Consider the following 16653-nt stretch of genomic DNA (forward strand, 5'->3'; position numbering starts at 1 on the left):
AACTTAAACAGAAAACTATCTTTAGGAAGATTTTTCCTCCAAAAGCATTTTATTTTAAAAATCAGATTTAAATTAAAGAAATCCATTTTTTTATTTTAAAAACAATTCATTGATATTTATCCACTGAGAAAAGTTAAAAAAACCTGCTCCTCTTCTCTTATGGGGTACCCAAGAGCCCATATAGAGTCCTTTTGTAGGTTCTCTATCGGTAGGAGAAAATAACAGAGACCAACCAGAGAATACTAGCAAAGCAGCTAGTAAGCCTGATTTTTATTAACTGTTGCAACAGGGTGCTCCCCCACATGCAGGAGAGAGGAGGCCCCGAACCATGCGCGCAAGCCCTTATATAGACATTTTAAATTGCCCGCCCTGGAGTCCAAGACCCCCCCCCCCCAGATACACCATACCTACATCACAGAAAAGGCGGTCTACAACAGAAATCTGAGTGTGTTGTTTATTTCCTGTCTGGCAAGTTACCTGCTTGCATTATATGGGTTTTGGCCACTCTTTTGTTATTATAACTACTTAATTCCTGAATCTAGGTCACAGGTCACAGGCTCACACCCTGTTCATATCTTAAATGTGCCCTTAAGACAGGATTTGTGAGGAAAGAGACAATGGGGAGGTTTCCCACTTTGACCTTGCAGAGAAATATTTGAGGTCAATTTGTTCAGGACCTTTTCTGTGGGGGTTTCAGACATGTGGTTTATATATACAGCTATGAACATGTATTACAGGTGACACGGGTGGCGCTGTGGGTAAAACCTCAGCGCCTAGGGCTTGCTGATCGCATGGTCGGCGGTTCGAATCCCCGCGGCGGGGTGAGCTCCCGTCTTTCGGTCCCAGCTCCTGCCCACCTAGCAGTTCGAAAGCACCCCCAAGTGCAAGTAGATAAATAGGTACCGCTTTCTAGCAGGAAGGTAAATGGCGTTTCCGTGCGCTGCGTTGGTGCCGGCTCGCCAGAGCAGCTTCGTTGGTGCCGGCTCGCCAGAGCAGCTTCGTCACGCTAGCCACGTGACCCGGAAGTGTCTCCGGACAGCGCTGGCCCCCGGCCTCTTAAGTGAGATGGGCGCACAACCCTAGAGTCGGACACGACTGGCCCGTACGGGCAGGGGTACCTTTACCTTTAAAATATATATATATATATGACCTTAAAATTCTTATAACACCACCTTGATCCACACTTTCCAAAGCAATGTGTAAAGACATCTTTTGAAATTTGCACTTTTCCCAATTTTGAAATGCAGTTCTTCAGTCAAGAATTGTGTACAAAAATGCATATGCTAGGGTTAAGTGTGTAGCTCACCACAGTTAAGAATCCTCCCTACAACCAGGAACCCTGTGCAATCTGGCCTCCTGATGGACAGAGATTACAGACTCCTTCTGGAGGTTAGGACTTTTCCTTTATTGGAGGTTTTAAAGCAGAGTTTGGAAGGCCATCTGTCATGTATGCTTTAGCTGAGATCCTTGCGTTGCAAGGGAGTTGGACTCGATGACCCTTGGGCACCACTTCCAACTCGACGATTCTCTGGTTTTATGAATCAAGTTCAGCTGAAAAGACGACGACAATCCCCCTGCACAACTTTGGGCTAAATGCATGGATATCAGGAGAGGAAGTGGGCAAAGTTGGCATGTGTGGGGATAAGGGCCGGATTTAGGTTTGATGAGGCCCTAAGCTACAGAAGGTAATGGGGCCCTTTATATGTCCAGCTGTCCTTTGTCCACAACAAATTGTAGCTGTTTTTTGTGTTGAATTTATGCTATATGGTAATTTATGGACCTAATAGGTATCTAAAGCCATTGCACATGTTGATACGCAACCAGTCCATGCAGAATGGGACCCCTGACCGTTAGGTCCAGTCGTGATCGACTCTGGGGTTGCGGCGCTCATCTCGCTTTATTGGCTGAGGGAGCCAGCGTACAGCTTCTGGGTCATGTGGCCAGCATGACTAAGCCGCTTCTGGCGAACCAGAGCAGCGCACGGAAACGCCATTTACCTTCCCGCTTGAGTGGTACTTATCTACTTGCACTTTGACGTGCTTTCGAACTGCTAGGTTGGAAGGAGCAGGGACTGAGCAACGGGAGCTTACCCCGTTGTGGGGATTTAAACCGGCAACCTTTTGACTGGCAAGCCCGAGAGGCTCAGTGGTTTAGACCACAGCACCACCCGCGCCCCTTATGCAGAATGTAGGCACCCTATATATAGAAATGAGCAAACCAGTGATATTTTAGGGAGCAGGCTAGCAGGCGGGTCCCATTATTTACATCATAGGAGCCTACACAACACAAAACACTGTTGCTGTATGTAGGTTTTATTTTATTTGTTTTTTATCTTATATTTTGGAAACGTACATCCAGGTGTGTTTTTTTCTTTGATTTTTTTGTGGGGAGAGAGTTGAGCCCTAAGCTATAGCTTGTTTAGCTTATACGTAAATCCGGCACTGGTGGGGATGTTATAGAGGCAGGATCTGTGTGCCCACACCCCTTACCCACTTTTGAGGCCTGTCCCTCACACATCCTTTTGAAGGCCTGAAGCAGCCTTTACCTGTGGGAAACACTCAACTGCCCCAAAACACATGCCTTTACACATCAAAGGGTAATGAATAAAGGCTTCGCTTTGCTCAGGATGCTGAGTGAATAAAGACGGATGTTTCCCTCTCTCACAATACTAAGAGTCAGGGTCACCCAGTTTTTTTTTAAAAAAAGGACAAAAGATTCAGGGCTAACAAAAGGAAGTGCTCCTCCACACACTGCGTTACTGAGGGTTTGTTGCCATAAGAGGTAATGGAAGCCTCCGGTAGCTTAGATGACTTCAAAAATAAAGAAAAGACCTGTTCACGGAGAAGTGGGTCTACTAATGGCTTTGAAGCAAGGCAGCTATATGACACCCTCCATGCTCAGAATCAGAATACGTTGAGCTGAAGAGAGAGACAGCCGTTGCTGAAGGTTGATGATGGGTTTTGTGTATTATTCACACATTTCCTTTGTCCCACTGTCACCTGTGCTAAACAGGTTTTCGGGTTTTTAACAGCCAGAACAAAAGCATCCCGTTTACCGGAGGTGAGGGCCTCAGCTCAGGACAAACATTATTTGTCCCCAGCATCTCCCAATAAAAGCTGGGAAAGCTTCCAGGTCTGAATCTCTATCAGTGTAGGGCAGATTCCTGCACTCCTGCTGATCTCACTTTCAAACTACCTGCAACTCTTCGGTGGGGTGGCAGAAGGATGTGTCTCCCAGCTTGGAGTAACAGATGCTGGAGGCAAGCAGCAAGGCATGGCTGTCTCTGTGAGGCTCTGCTTGTGAGCATCCCAGGCCCACTATTGGAGGCAGAACGCTGGGCCAGGTAGACATTCAGCACCTATTGGTTGTTATTATGCTCTCTCTACATATAAGGTACAGTAATAGGTGTACATAGCTATGGGGAGGACACACACACACACACACACACACACACACACACAGCCCTGCATAGTCTATCGTGTGAAGAAGGCCTTCTGGCAGTTCCCTCACTGCGAAACATGAAGCTGCAGGGAACCAGGCCAGAGGGCCTTCTCGGCAGTGGCGCCCACCCTGTGAAACGCCCTCCCATCAGATGTCAAACAGATAAACAACAATTTGACTTTTTGAAGGAAGCCCTGTTCAGGGAATTTTTAAAAATAGTTGATGTTGTGTTGTGTTTTTAATAATTTTGTTGGTTGCTGCCCAGAGTGGCTGGGGCAACCGAGTCAGATGAGCGGCATATAAATAATAAAATTATTAGCATTGGTATTAGTATTATTACACGTATGTCTTTTGCACATCTTGCAAAACCCCTACCTGATAAGATATGAGTGAGGACTCTGCATGGACCTATTTTATGTGCAGTCTTTGCACATGATGGCATCATTTCCATGAGCTATGCACACATACACATTTGTGGAGAAAGTGTCATGTGTGAAGCAGCCTTTAGAGGTTGAAGTGAGATGAGACAGGACTCTCCCACACTTGCCTTTTGCCCTGTGCTTTCTAGGCATTAAAGCTCAGTGTCTGGGCATTTTATTTTTTGCCTTGCCACTTCCCCCAGGAAAACCTGCTCTTTAAGGTTGAATCAGAACAAATGGCAATTTGGGTTCACCACAGATTGCCTTTTGCTCCGATTCAGTGGTAAAGAGCCAGGGTTTTCACAGGGAAGGGCAAAAAAAGACTGCTTGGGCACAGAGTTTTAAGGTGCAGGCCTGTGTATAGAAACATGGCACTAAAGGAAATCTGAATGAGCCCACAAAGTCAGCACCCCAGACAAGACACACACACACACACACACACACACACACACACACACACACACACACCTCTGAAAGCTCTTGCTCACAATCTCAGGTGTGCTGTAGCTGTTCAGAAGAGCAGAGAACAAACACAGCCTGCACATGCTCAGATGCACTGTTTCGATTGGCTGTTTTCAAGTTAAGTCAAAAAGTTCTGGTGATGAAGCTTGGCTTGAATTATGCCCTGGTTGCCAGGCTTAGCAAAACGCAACCTTTCATTCAACTACTCAGAGGGCAAATTCCGCAACAGCAGCAACCGCAGAAGCAACAGCAGCACAGAAGGCACAGATGTTTCTCAAAGCTGCTGGCAGGCCTGGCCTTCAGGGCGCTGGCTGCGTTTTGGCAGAGGATTACAGCACTAAGCCTGCCTGACATTTGCCTGACTTGGTAGAGCAAATATCTCTGATGCTTGCAGCGCCGGTTCGGCAAACTCCCCAGCCTGCTGGAGGAACGCAAACAAAAGAGACCCACACAAGGCAAGAAGAAGCTGCTGTCTCCTCTGAGGCCTTGGCCTGCTAAGGCTTCAGAGCTGAAGGCAGTTTGGTGCTTAAGGTGGAAAACCCAAAAGGTATCTTGTTTCCTAGTACACACTATGGAATGAAATCCATGAAATGGATTGAAATGGAATGAAATGAAATCTCCTATGAAGCCCTAATTGAAATGAGCAGCAGCCACATTTCAATATAGAAGTGTTCCTCTAGGCATGAACAGAATGCATTCCCTGAATCAAGGAGTAACAAGGTCTGGCTTCACTCAGGTTTTAGATTTGAGGTTCCCCTAAATCAGAGGTGGGGAGCCTGTAACCTTCCAGATGTTGTTGGATTCCGGCTCTGATCAGCCACAGGCAGCATGATCCAGTGGTCAGGGATGATGGGAATTGTAGTCCACCAACACCTTGGGGTGGTATAGGTTCCCCATCCCTGCACTAGGGCTCAGCCTTCAACCCTGTTGTTAATATCAGGGCTAAGATGTGTAGTATAACAACAAAGAAGACAGTGCCTCTGAGGAACACACAGAGCACTTTTCACAAGCTACAGCTCACAAGTAAACTTTTTAAGATTCTGAAAATAAGTCTGAAAGCATAATGTGAGGTTTGCAGGCAGAGATTTCACTGATTTCCCAAGTAGCTGTTGGTAATTCAGAAACCAACTGAAATCTGTGTGTGTGTGTGTGTGTGTGTGTGTGCGCGCGCGCAAGCACACACACACACACACACAAGCAAATCAAGCAAGAATAATGCTCTCAACTATTTTAGCATGCAAAGGAAATGGTAAGTTATTTTCTTAAAACAAGAATCGACAATTACTAGTTCTAGTGTCCCGCATCATCTTCCCTTCTTCTGTTGCTGGGGATGCAGTTGCTAGGTTACCAAAGGACCACTGAGTACCAAGCAGGAGTGGGTGATCGATGATAGAATTTACAACGGGACAAAGAGACCAGAAATTCCTCTGACAATTGTTGCTGAGGGAGCGGTGCTGATGGGAGGGTGGACAGCTAAGCTGTGTGATGTGTGGCAGAGCCTCAGTCAGGCAATAAGCTGGGAAAGAGAAGCACATATCTGTGGCACAGCAGGGAGGGATGGGATATATGAAACTACATGTGCTATGGCACACAACCCAAATCAGGTCAGGCAAGATCTCTACAATGTGGAGTTAGGTGGTGATTTAAAGCATAGCATGGGCAAAATGAGCAGCTATATTTTTTATATATAGCTATATTTTTTAAAGAAAAACCCTACGCTAAAATTTGCATTTAAACACATATGTATTTCAAATGTGTTTTCTCTATTTAAAAAATGCACATTACTAAGGATATTTCCTCTCAAAATATTTTTTATTCGAGAACTCTCAAATCTGGCACAAGTAAGAATTCTGTGGAACCTGAAAGCTTGCACACTCGTCAAATTATACAGGTATTTTATAAAAGGTATTTGGCTTACATGGTATTTCCTATGCTATGGGATCAGCACAGCAACTAACATAATTTCCTGAACTGCAGTTTTCTAAACCCGAAGTCTGGAAACCATACTTGCACACAGGCAATGTCAGAATCACAGAGTAAATCAGCTTAGGTGTTGTGAACTTCGCTCAAAGAAATCCTGGGGAGTCGAGCTATATCTCTCATACCGACAACTCGCTCACCCTCTACCAAACCAAAGCAGTTTTATTTGGCTAAAGCAAAAAAAGGAGCATGCCAAGCACGACACAGTTCACCCCAATACTCACTCCTCTATTATCACACTGAGATCAAAATTGATTTGTGTTATACTTTGGCTATGTTTTCACTGAAGCAGTAAACCTGCGTCTGAGGGGCACTACTTGAGACTGGCACATGTACTGGTCCTCAAAACACACACACACACACACACACACACACACACACACACACACACACACACCACCCTGTTAAGGAAGAAGCTAGGCTGGAACCCTTTTACTGAACGTATTAATTTTCTGTGTGCAGGGAATCTCTTGTCTGGAGATGGAACATTCCAAAATTTGATTCCCCATCTGACCTGGTATAAGGCAGCTTATGGAGTTCAGATTTTGTTTTTCTACCAGAAAGGACACAATCTGGCTTTTCTGCACACAAATTCTGGAAGTACAGGTGGCAAATACTTTGTGATAATTCCCTACCACACACACACACAAACACAATGGTCTACGGGTCATCCCATGCTGGAATGTGTATACAGTATATGTGTTTTGCAGGTCTTTACTAGAGATTACCTGAAGGACCCCGGAATACCCGAAGGAGCATCTCCACCCCTATCATTCAGCCCGCAAACTGAGTAGGGTCCACCGCCCTGGCTATACTCTCTGCACTGCCCTAAAAAAGAACAACAGTTTTTAAATAACTCCTGCTACTCTGAGCTGATGGTTCTCCTCTTCGATTCTAAGGCAATATTGGCCACAATTCCTATCCCTTCTTGCCAAACCACCAAAAAGGAAAGATTAATTCCTGGTGTACAAAACAGGGTTGGCCTTACCATGCATCAACAGGACGCAGTTGGTTCAGGCAATGTATTTCAGAAGAGCTGCCATTTTTATCTATCTATCTATCTATCTATCTATCTATCTATCTATCTATCTATCTATGTATTGCCTTTACGTGAGGCTTTTTAATTTTTTTTTAAAGCTGAAAGGAAATCTAGACCACAGAATCATTTTGACTTTTTTGGGCCTCAGGCAGGAAACCATCTAAGGCTGACACCAGTGTTCCAGGATCCCTTCTTTTCCCCTTCCGCGGCTGGGGAATCTGGGAGCAAAGCTCGCTTGGAGGCAAACCACATTTTGCATCTTAAAGTGATTTCCTGCAAGACAACTACTAAAGCAGTGAAGGCTTGAGAGCATTTTGAATCATCCCTAAACTCTTTTGATCATCCCCCCCCCCTTACTGGGTCTTGACACCTCTCCTGGGAGATGCTGGCATTCCCTACTTCATTGTTTCCTGGACCCCCTTACATCAGCCCTCCCTGCCCAATCTCCTAAACCAATCTTGCTAAACCAATCTTGCTAAAGCGCCATATAACTATTATTATTTTTTACCTTACACACAGATTGTTCCTGAAAATGTTTTCTGGATGTATTGATAGGAACTAATTAGCTGTACGAAAGACAGAAACTGCTGAGCTGACGTGGCCGTCTGTATGACTTTGTCAGAGCCAGTTAAAATTTAGGTGTAAATTAAGGACGCGGCTGTGCCGCACATTGCAACGGCACATTTAATCTTCATCCTCTGCTGAAATGAAGCCTAAGTGGTCATGTCTGCATTTCCTCACACTGCATTCCCCTATTGCCCGGCCATTCACCTCCGCTGCCAACATTTAAACTGCAAAATTGAAGGCATCAAGGGATCAGACATTTTGTTTTGAAAACCTTGTAGAACACTGTATATTGATGGTGGCCATATAAATTATGATTTTTTTTTAAACTGGTTTGAAATGTGATTGGTTGTCATGCCTTAGAATCTTGAGAATTACGGTTTTGTGGGAATGCTGAATGCTTTTTTGGGGAGGTGTATGGGGTGTTTGGAGAGGGGTAGTACCTCTGGCTGGGTACACATCATGCTCCTTCTGGACAGTTTGTTCACCATTGGTCCTGCCCTCAACTCTCACCTGTGGCTCCTAGGAGAGCTCAGCACGCAACAGCAGCCATACCTGGGAGCAGCCTCAACTGGCCAGCTAAACCAGGTGAGGATAGCCGATGGGTCTCTAACCCTAGCTGAGTTAGGGACTTCCCCTACATGCAAAAACAGGCTCTGGCGTATTAGAGCAATAGTGGGTTCAATAGTCAAGAAGGCAGCTTCTGCACATGCTGTAGAAGTGAGGAGTAAATGTGGCTAGTCCACCTTGAAAGGGAGCCCATCTGGAAGAAGGAAAACTCCAGGCCTAAACCTCTGGTGCCTCATGAGATATCTTACAGAGAAGAAGTGGAGTCCCTAAGGCGGTTGGACGGGGCTTTGTACGCTTCCTTCTGGCAACTCCTGCAGCCAAGCTGGTGCCAAGCGTATTGCTCTGCTTTCCTTTGGACCACATCAGCAAGGCTGAGAGGAGGGTCTTGTCTTCTGGGCAGTGCAGGATGTGAAAAACTGTCTCAAGATGTTGTGAGGTTCACAGAAGGATGGGTAGAGGTGCTTAACTCATTTATTACGAAACATTCTTTTCTGATCCTATTGCCTTCCCCAAGCTTCTTTTTCCTTTTGTGTGTGTGTGGGGGGGGAGACAGCATTTGGGGGCAGGTGTGTGTGTGTGTGTGTGTGTGTGTGTGTGTGTGTAATATATATATGGCTGGTGGGGGAACAAGGTTAAGCTTCCCCTTCTCATCTGGCAGCCTCCCAAGGCTGTTTTCATTTTTTAAAAAATCTAGAGCAGTGATGCAGTAAGGTAATTTTAGATTCTGCACTTAATGGTCTTATTAGTGCAGCCTCCCACCCCCATCCCCAGATGGAAATGTGCATTGCTTCAAAATATAATAAGCCAGCCCTGCTGCTCATTCTGCAGAGTGGGGGCATGGACCTCTGTCCTAAAGTCCTGCCCTGATGGCAGCATGAAGACAAATATGCAAATACGCCATCTCCATGGGACCTCTCTTCAACCCTTCCACTTAAGCGTGGCCACTTACAAATTGCAAAAAAAAAGGGGGGGAGACACAGATTTGCACAGAATTCACATGTGCCAATTTCTATTTATAGATGCAAATGTGGAGGTAAATGATATAATTTAAATGGGGATACAATACCTCTCTGTCCCCAATCTTCCCCACAGAGGCATGTCTGGCCCTTTCACTAGTCAGCTTTTGGTGAATGTGGAAAAACCCCAGTCTTTGCTCTGGCCTTTGACACCTAAGATATGTGTGTGTTTGGGGTGCACCCAATTCCTGTGACTGCAATTGATTTTAATTGTTTTTAATACTGAATTTTAAACTGCTGTAACCTGCTCAGGTAGAATTCTGCGCTTAGACAGGAAGAATCAGATGCACAAATATAAGATGGGGTAAACCTGGCTTACTGGCAATACATGTGGAAAAGGATCTAGGGGTCTTTATGGATGGCAAGCTTAGCATGAGTTAACAGGGTGATGCAGCAGCAAAAAAAAACTAGTGCTATTCTAGGCTGCATCAACAGAAGCATAGTGTCCAGATCAAGAGAAGTAATAGTACCAATCTAATCTACCTTGGTCAGACCACACCTGGAATACTGTGTCCAATTCTGGGTTCCACAATTTAAGAAGGATGTTGACAAGCTGGAACGTGTGCAGAGGAGGGCAACCAAGGTGATCAAGGGTCTGGAAACCAGGCCTTATGAAGAACAGTTGAAGGAGGTGGGTATGTTTAGCCTGGAAAAGAGGCGACTGAGAGGAGAGATGATAGCCACCTTCAAATATCTTAAGGGCTATCACATGGAAGAGGAAGCAAGCTTGTTTTCTCCTGCTCTGGAGGACCCAGGACTCAAACCAATGGCTTCAAGTTACAAGAAAGGAGATTTCGACTAAACATCAGGAAGACCTTTATGACAGTAAGGGCTGTTTGACAGTGGATTGGACTTGGAAGCTGGAGGTTTTTAAGCAGGGGTTGCATGGCCATCTGTCTTTGATGCTTTAGCTGCATTGCAGGGGGTTGGACTAGATGACCCTTGTGGTCCCTTCCAACTCTACAATTCTACGATTCTAGGCTCAGGTGGTAATTATTGAGGGGCTACTCCAAGGTGCCAGCTGGCCTCCCTTCTTATGGTTCTTCAGCTTTAAACTGGACTTGGACTGGATAATCCTTCAAACAGAGGACTCCTTCCAACAAAATTCGGGCCTTTGTAATGTAGGACCCATGGGCACCCTACTCTGGGTATTGTCAGGCTTTTTTCCAGGGTGGCAGGAGGCAAAGGAAAACACTGAAACAGAGAACAGGCTACATTTTCACACCGAGAGAGAGAGAGAGAGAGAAAGAAAGAGAGAGAGACCAGCCCCTGTATATTTTGCCTCTTAGCTTAGGTGCTAGGAACCTACTCTTTTTAAAAAAGGGTGCGAAGATTATGTCTAATCTGGAAGGGCAACGTTCCCCCTTTTCTCACTTGTGGACACCCATGCACCCTGTTTTAAATTCCAGTTCACACTTCCAGATGCTGCAGAAACTTCCTGGAGCCCCCCTCCTCCATGCTTGAGGAGGCTAATGTGAGAAACAGCTCATAGAAACAGGAGATCTGGTGCAAGGAAGAGAGGGCAAAAGCCAAAGAGACCTCCCCAATCCCCTCCCCGAACCTGTGCACACCGTACAGAAAAAAATACAGAGAAAAGGGTGGGAAAGCGCATGCAATTTTCCTTTAAACGAAAGCGTTGGGTGTGGGTAAAAATTGGAAGTACTGACCTTAAAGCTCCAGTAGTTTGGTTGCTAACAAACAAACAAAAAAAGGAAAAGAAAAAAGAACAAAACAAAAAAAAAAAAACAGAACAAAAAAATACCATTAAGATTTCTGTTTTGAGCAAACAGTTGACTTTAAACTGCGTGAGGCGTTACTGTTTTTAAGTTGGTTTGTTTAAAGTCCCCTCCCAATGGTGTTTTTTTATATAAAGAAAAGAAAAGAAAAAGAAACAAAACAAAAAAAGCAATGGATTTGCTAAAATGGATAGGTAAATTAGGTTGGGTGTTGTGGAGGAAGGCTTTCAAACAGGTAAAGATGCAGTAGTACCAAAGTGAGACTTCACTGCAAGTGGATTCCTCCGCCCTTCACACACACACACACACACACACACACACACACACACACACACACACGTCAAGGATCTTTTAAAGGAAGGATGGGGGCAATATGCATACCAATAAAAAAAGTGCTTCATCTTTTAAAAAAAGAATGAAGCAAATATTATGAAAATTAGGAAACGTGATACAGAAGCAGTTGCTCGTTCTGCATAATTTGATTCCGCTGCCCAAAAAGTTAAGACTCCTCAAAGAAGGTCTGCACCAGGTGGCTGGGCTGTGTCCATCACGGTCATAAAGTCATCTCTTTGTAGCAAGACAGGGTCAGCCCCTGCTCTGTAAGAACACAGCCTAAGCAGATTTAAGAGTGAAATCCACAAAATGTGTGCTAAGTACGTGTCATTTTTGGTTCTATACTTATGTTCACCCCAGCTAATAGCGTAAGATCCTGTCCCACCACCTAATGCAAGGTTGGGAACCTCAGACCCAGGTGGGCAAGACCTCTCTCCCAGGCCACACACCCTCTCCCCAGGCCATGCCTGCTTTGCACTCTCTGGGCTGGCTCAGTTCACACCAACAGCTGTCACACGAGCTCTCACACAATCAATCAGGGAGGGAGGCATTATAAAGCTATGGTGGCGACAACAAATCCAACCAACATCAAGCACCTTGGGCATCCCATAATTCAGTTGGTTAGAGTGTGGTGCTGGTAACGACAAGGTTGCAGGTTTGAAACCCACCCCCCTCCATGGGATAGCTGCAGATTCCTGTGTGGCTTGACTACATGATCCTCAGCATCCCTCCCAACTCTACAATTCTATAATTACCATGGGAGAAATCCCCCACGTGCTCAGCACACTCCCCATGGAAAACAATGGGGCTTCCAAGTGCTTCGCTTTGCCCGGATGGTGCCCAAGATCACCAAATCTCATGGGCCTGGGTGGGAAAGGAGCTCTCCTGCGGATTGCCAGTGGCATCGCAGACACAACAGGCGCCTGTGACATTTGTGCAACCTCATTCAACATAGCAATCACAGCGGACGAACCCTCTGGGTAAAGAACAGCATTTTCCCCAATACAGCACACGCACAGAGCACTGTGAAAATGCCATATTGGTCTATGAGAAACACAACCAGAGAGTGGGGGAGAGAAAGATATCAGAATTATGCTCTACAACAGTAGACTGGGGCAACTCTGGAAGCGGAGGTACCTAACGATTTCATTCTCTTTACAAGTCAAACTGTGGGCAAGCATTCTAACATGCCTTGGCTAAAATTTGGTAGGGTCTTCAGAAGCACAATAGAATTGATTTGCGAGCTGGATCATACCCAAGTGCCACTAACAGCTTGCCCCTAGCTTACTGCATGAACTGAAGCAAACCTTTTCCTTCCTATCTGGTCGCCAACCGTGCAAGTACGTGGCACTTGCAGAGTTCCATAAGTTCTCTGCCCCAAAGGAGCTTACAGTCCAAAATTTGATAAAAGGGAAAACAAAAAAGGGTGCTGAGGAATGTGAGAATCAAGTGAGCAAACGAGAACATGCTGTTGTCTGCACGGCGCACGTGTGTCTCAGAATGTGCCTCTATAGCTGCAAGGTGAGCTATTTACCATTTGTCCTGATTTGCTTACAGAGAGCAAAGAGAGATTCTACCTTTCCCATCGTTATTAACACAATAAGTCTGGTCTTCTTGTCCAAGACTTCCCAATCAAGTGTCATTGCTGAATGTGAATTTGTTAGTTATGAGATTGGATCCCACTTGAAAATAGTAATAGCCTGGAAGCCCTAGAACAAAAGTGATGGTTTTGCCTTATTGTGGCTTTGTGCTAGAAGCCAAGAACCAGGGCAGAAATGTCCCCAAGTGCTCTGAGTTTGTAGGACTTGGAAGCCTGCACAGATTTCTGCCTTAGACCGAGATTTGCAAATGATGGTTTCTGATTAACTGATTGTCACATATGTAAAAGAGAGAGAGGGAGTGGTGGTGGTAGGGTGGTAGGAAGGTACCAAGAGCCTCTGGTGGCCTCTCCTGCAAAAACAGGTTGATTCAACAAAGATTCAAAACCTTTCTGGTTGATAAATGACAACTGGCCCAAGTAAAGAGTTCATCCCACATGTTGTATGTGGCTCTAGGACCATAACAGCAGATTTTGACGTCTCCTAGAGAATACCAGATTTACTGTGTGATCCTATGGTTATCCACTCAGAAGTAAGTCATCCTAGTATGTATGGGTAAGATTGCAGGGGAATTCTACAGCAGGCAAAGGAAAGGCCAGCCCTGCACATCACCAAACCCCTCCTAAACTATGGAGTGATCTATTCAGAAGGGAAAAGATCATGTTGTACAACAATGACTGAAGACGGCACCCCTTCAAAGCACAGGTGGATAGCTGCTTGTTTGTATATCCATGAAAAAAGACTCTCCTGCATGTAGAACTGACCAAGGTTCAACAAATCGAGTTACTGGGGCACTAGAAGGGCATATGCTTCTAGGCTATTTTAAGACATGTATTGTCAAATGGGAGTTTGCTTACATCTCTTGTGTTCGTATTCTTTGGCTTATGCTGTATGGAGCTGTCAATGGAGCGTATTTCCTTGCAGGCAGGTATGTCACTGGGAAAGATAGTGATTTGTTTGCACCCTGGACATGACAGCACTCTATTTGCACTCTATGCACTGAATTACTGAAGGTGGGAGCATTCTTGCATGTGTGGGGGAAATCATGGACTCGCCCACATTGACAACAGCCAAACAAAGGGTAAGTCCATACAGCATTCCTGACTTGAAGCAAAATATGGGCTGAGGAGAGGCAGTTCTGCTTTGGCATTGGTGAGGACTGGGTGACTGAACCCTGGTTTAAGAACATTTGGCTAGGCTTAACATGCTTGTTATTTGCCTCTTGGGAGAAATGTTGATCTCTGCAGTGGAACTCAGCTATCCCCCCACAGCTATCCAGTGCATACCCTTCAGTGCAGCTATTGGCATGGGAAATCAATTGCATTGCAGCAGGAGAGGGTGGTGATGACATCAGCAGAATATTTTTCTTTTTCAAAGGGAAAGCAGGAAGGAGAGGCACAATTAATATCACTCTGTTTGGATGGGAGAATCAAAGGGAGATAAGGGCATGTGAGTGGATTTGAAATGACAGCCTTATTAGCACCGATAAAAGCAAGGCAAACGGTGTGGAAAGGACGATATGAAGAATGACAAAGGCTGAGGAGTGGATTGCAACATGGAATAAAGTACAGCCACATGATTAAAGAACCAAAGGCCAGCTAAGGCTGGCTTTTGGGCAGACTGAGCCAGAGCTATGGCCCAAAATCTGTCTCCGGTGCAACGACTTAGGTCACGTATCACTGAAAGGTAAGAGAGAGAGAGAGAGAGAGAGAGAGCGCTTTTGAGCGCGTGCTAAATGCCATTCTTAAAAAGTGGGGATCTGCAACAAAATGTTGCTTCCGATCAGGGTTCCAGAACTCCATCCTTCCTCTCCAACTTTCTATTCCAGCCCTAGTCAGTCAGAATTCATGGCCACTGCGAATGCTCAGTCCTCATTGGACAAGTTATTTCCCCACCCCATCCCTTCCATCTTTGGAGGGTTTTTGTTGTTGATGATCTAAATGTTCTTTTGCACCCCTGCAGATTTGGGGGCTGTACCAAGTCTGCTGAAACTTCCCTTTTATGCATGAATGGTTTGGTTCTGGCTATCTTAAGGACCCACACTCTGCTAATAAGTTGGCTTAAATTAGTGCATGTAAAATAGAAGCTGTCATGCTGGGAAAGAGGAAAGGCGCATTCAGGGTAAGAGCATCTTGTTGTCTCCAATGGTGACCAGCCAGACACTCCACAGAAACCCATTAGTGAGCAAGATGGTGCTGGATATCCCTGTGTTGTTTTGGCCTCGAAGGTTTGGGAAGTAAGTAGACCCCCCACCTCAGAATAAAGGAGAAGCCATTCCCTCTGTGGGGGCTCCAGATCACCTGCCAAAACAGCTACTGGCCAAAATTTTGGCTTACCTTTTTGTAAGCACGGGAACGCTGTCCAGAAAACCACTTGCAAAGGCCATGTTAAGGCTCCAGCAGATTTCCTGCACATGTCCATACACTTTGATCTGACAGTTCTCCATTTAGAAAACCAGACATGCAAAGCCTGGAGTGGATCAGCTTGGATATTAACCCCCCTGCCCTACACGCCTGCTCTAGAAAGGAGAGTTTGAGGACCCTCAACATTTCAAAAAGGTGTTTTCTTCTTTGCAGAGAGCCTGGAGGTCACTCCCCACTCCTGCCACAGAATCCGACAGCATGAGTGCAGATGGTTTGGAATCCTTGCTTTGCTCATCAGTGCTGCACTGTAAGTTTCTCGGGTATCCACAATCCGCTCTCAAATTCTGGAGGGGAATCTGCATCTCAGAAAATGGCATCCCGGTTCAGTGGGAACCTGATGTGACAGCAGGTGCAGTTCCCTGATAAGGCAGAGCAGTCAGGTTTCTCGCTCTGTAGCTTCCCACCCTAGTAGTTCCCTGCTCCGTTCTCCCTGGTTTCCATTCAGCAACAGAAAGAGCCATGGGAACTGTGACCAGGAAGTGGCAAAGCTGATCAAATTTCAAGCACAGCCATGACAACAAAGACCCAACAGAAAGAGGCTGAATGCAAAATTTCAAGGAGGCCGGCCATTCCTAGCTGTGCCTTTTAAGGGCGCACATTTCAGTGAATTAAATACTGATCAGTTACCCATTAAAATGCAGTGCTCCCTATTTGAACTAATAATAATAATAGGATTTGTTTGTTTGTTTGTTTGTTTATTATTAAGTACTTCCCATCCATTATTTCAACAATCCCCATAACAACCCTATGATATGGGTCAGATAATTATCAGCAGCTGCAGCGTAACCCCGTATCAAAATTGGGAGACTGAGAACAGATGCCCATGGCTACTTAGTGAGGTCACAGCTGAGAGGTGAGATCTGAACCACAGACAAGGAAGGAAACAGGGATCGTGTTTAGCTTCCATTAAGAATTGTTTCCACATCCATTCACCCCCAAAACCAGACTCTTAGTCACTATGAGACACCAGCTCTCAAAATCAATTGTATGTAAAAATTGGACACTATCAGCACATCCCAGCTACGGTAATTCCTCACTCTTACAATCAGCTTAAACACAACTATCATGAATT

General features: G+C 45.3%; 1 protein-coding gene and 1 long non-coding RNA gene across 8 annotated transcripts in view; one reads left to right on the plus strand and one right to left on the minus strand.

Annotated features, from left to right (window-relative positions):
- SRCIN1 (SRC kinase signaling inhibitor 1) overlaps positions 1-16653 on the minus strand; it is a 270653-nt gene that overhangs the window by 94063 nt on the left and 159937 nt on the right. For 5 of the 6 annotated variants that reach the window (XM_081166037.1, XM_081166036.1, XM_081166042.1 and 2 more), the window contains one exon: positions 11159-11182. In XM_081166037.1, coding sequence (XP_081022163.1) covers positions 11159-11182 — 24 coding nt within the window. Of the gene's footprint in view, positions 1-11158; positions 11183-15494; positions 15740-16653 lie in introns of those variants that run through there. The other variant, XM_081166038.1, reaches the window with a different exon arrangement.
- Positions 5680-15832, plus strand: LOC308571428. 2 transcript variants are annotated; one of them, XR_014001422.1, is made up of 5 exons: positions 5680-5773; positions 6144-6213; positions 14083-14239; positions 15121-15279; positions 15735-15832. It is a non-coding gene; the product is annotated as an uncharacterized lncRNA (long non-coding RNA). The 2 variants fall into 2 exon arrangements; XR_014001423.1 differs by lacking the exon at positions 14083-14239.

This window comes from Podarcis bocagei (genome assembly GCF_964188305.1).
Source record: "Podarcis bocagei genome assembly, chromosome: 13".
NCBI lineage: Eukaryota > Metazoa > Chordata > Lepidosauria > Squamata > Lacertidae > Podarcis > Podarcis bocagei.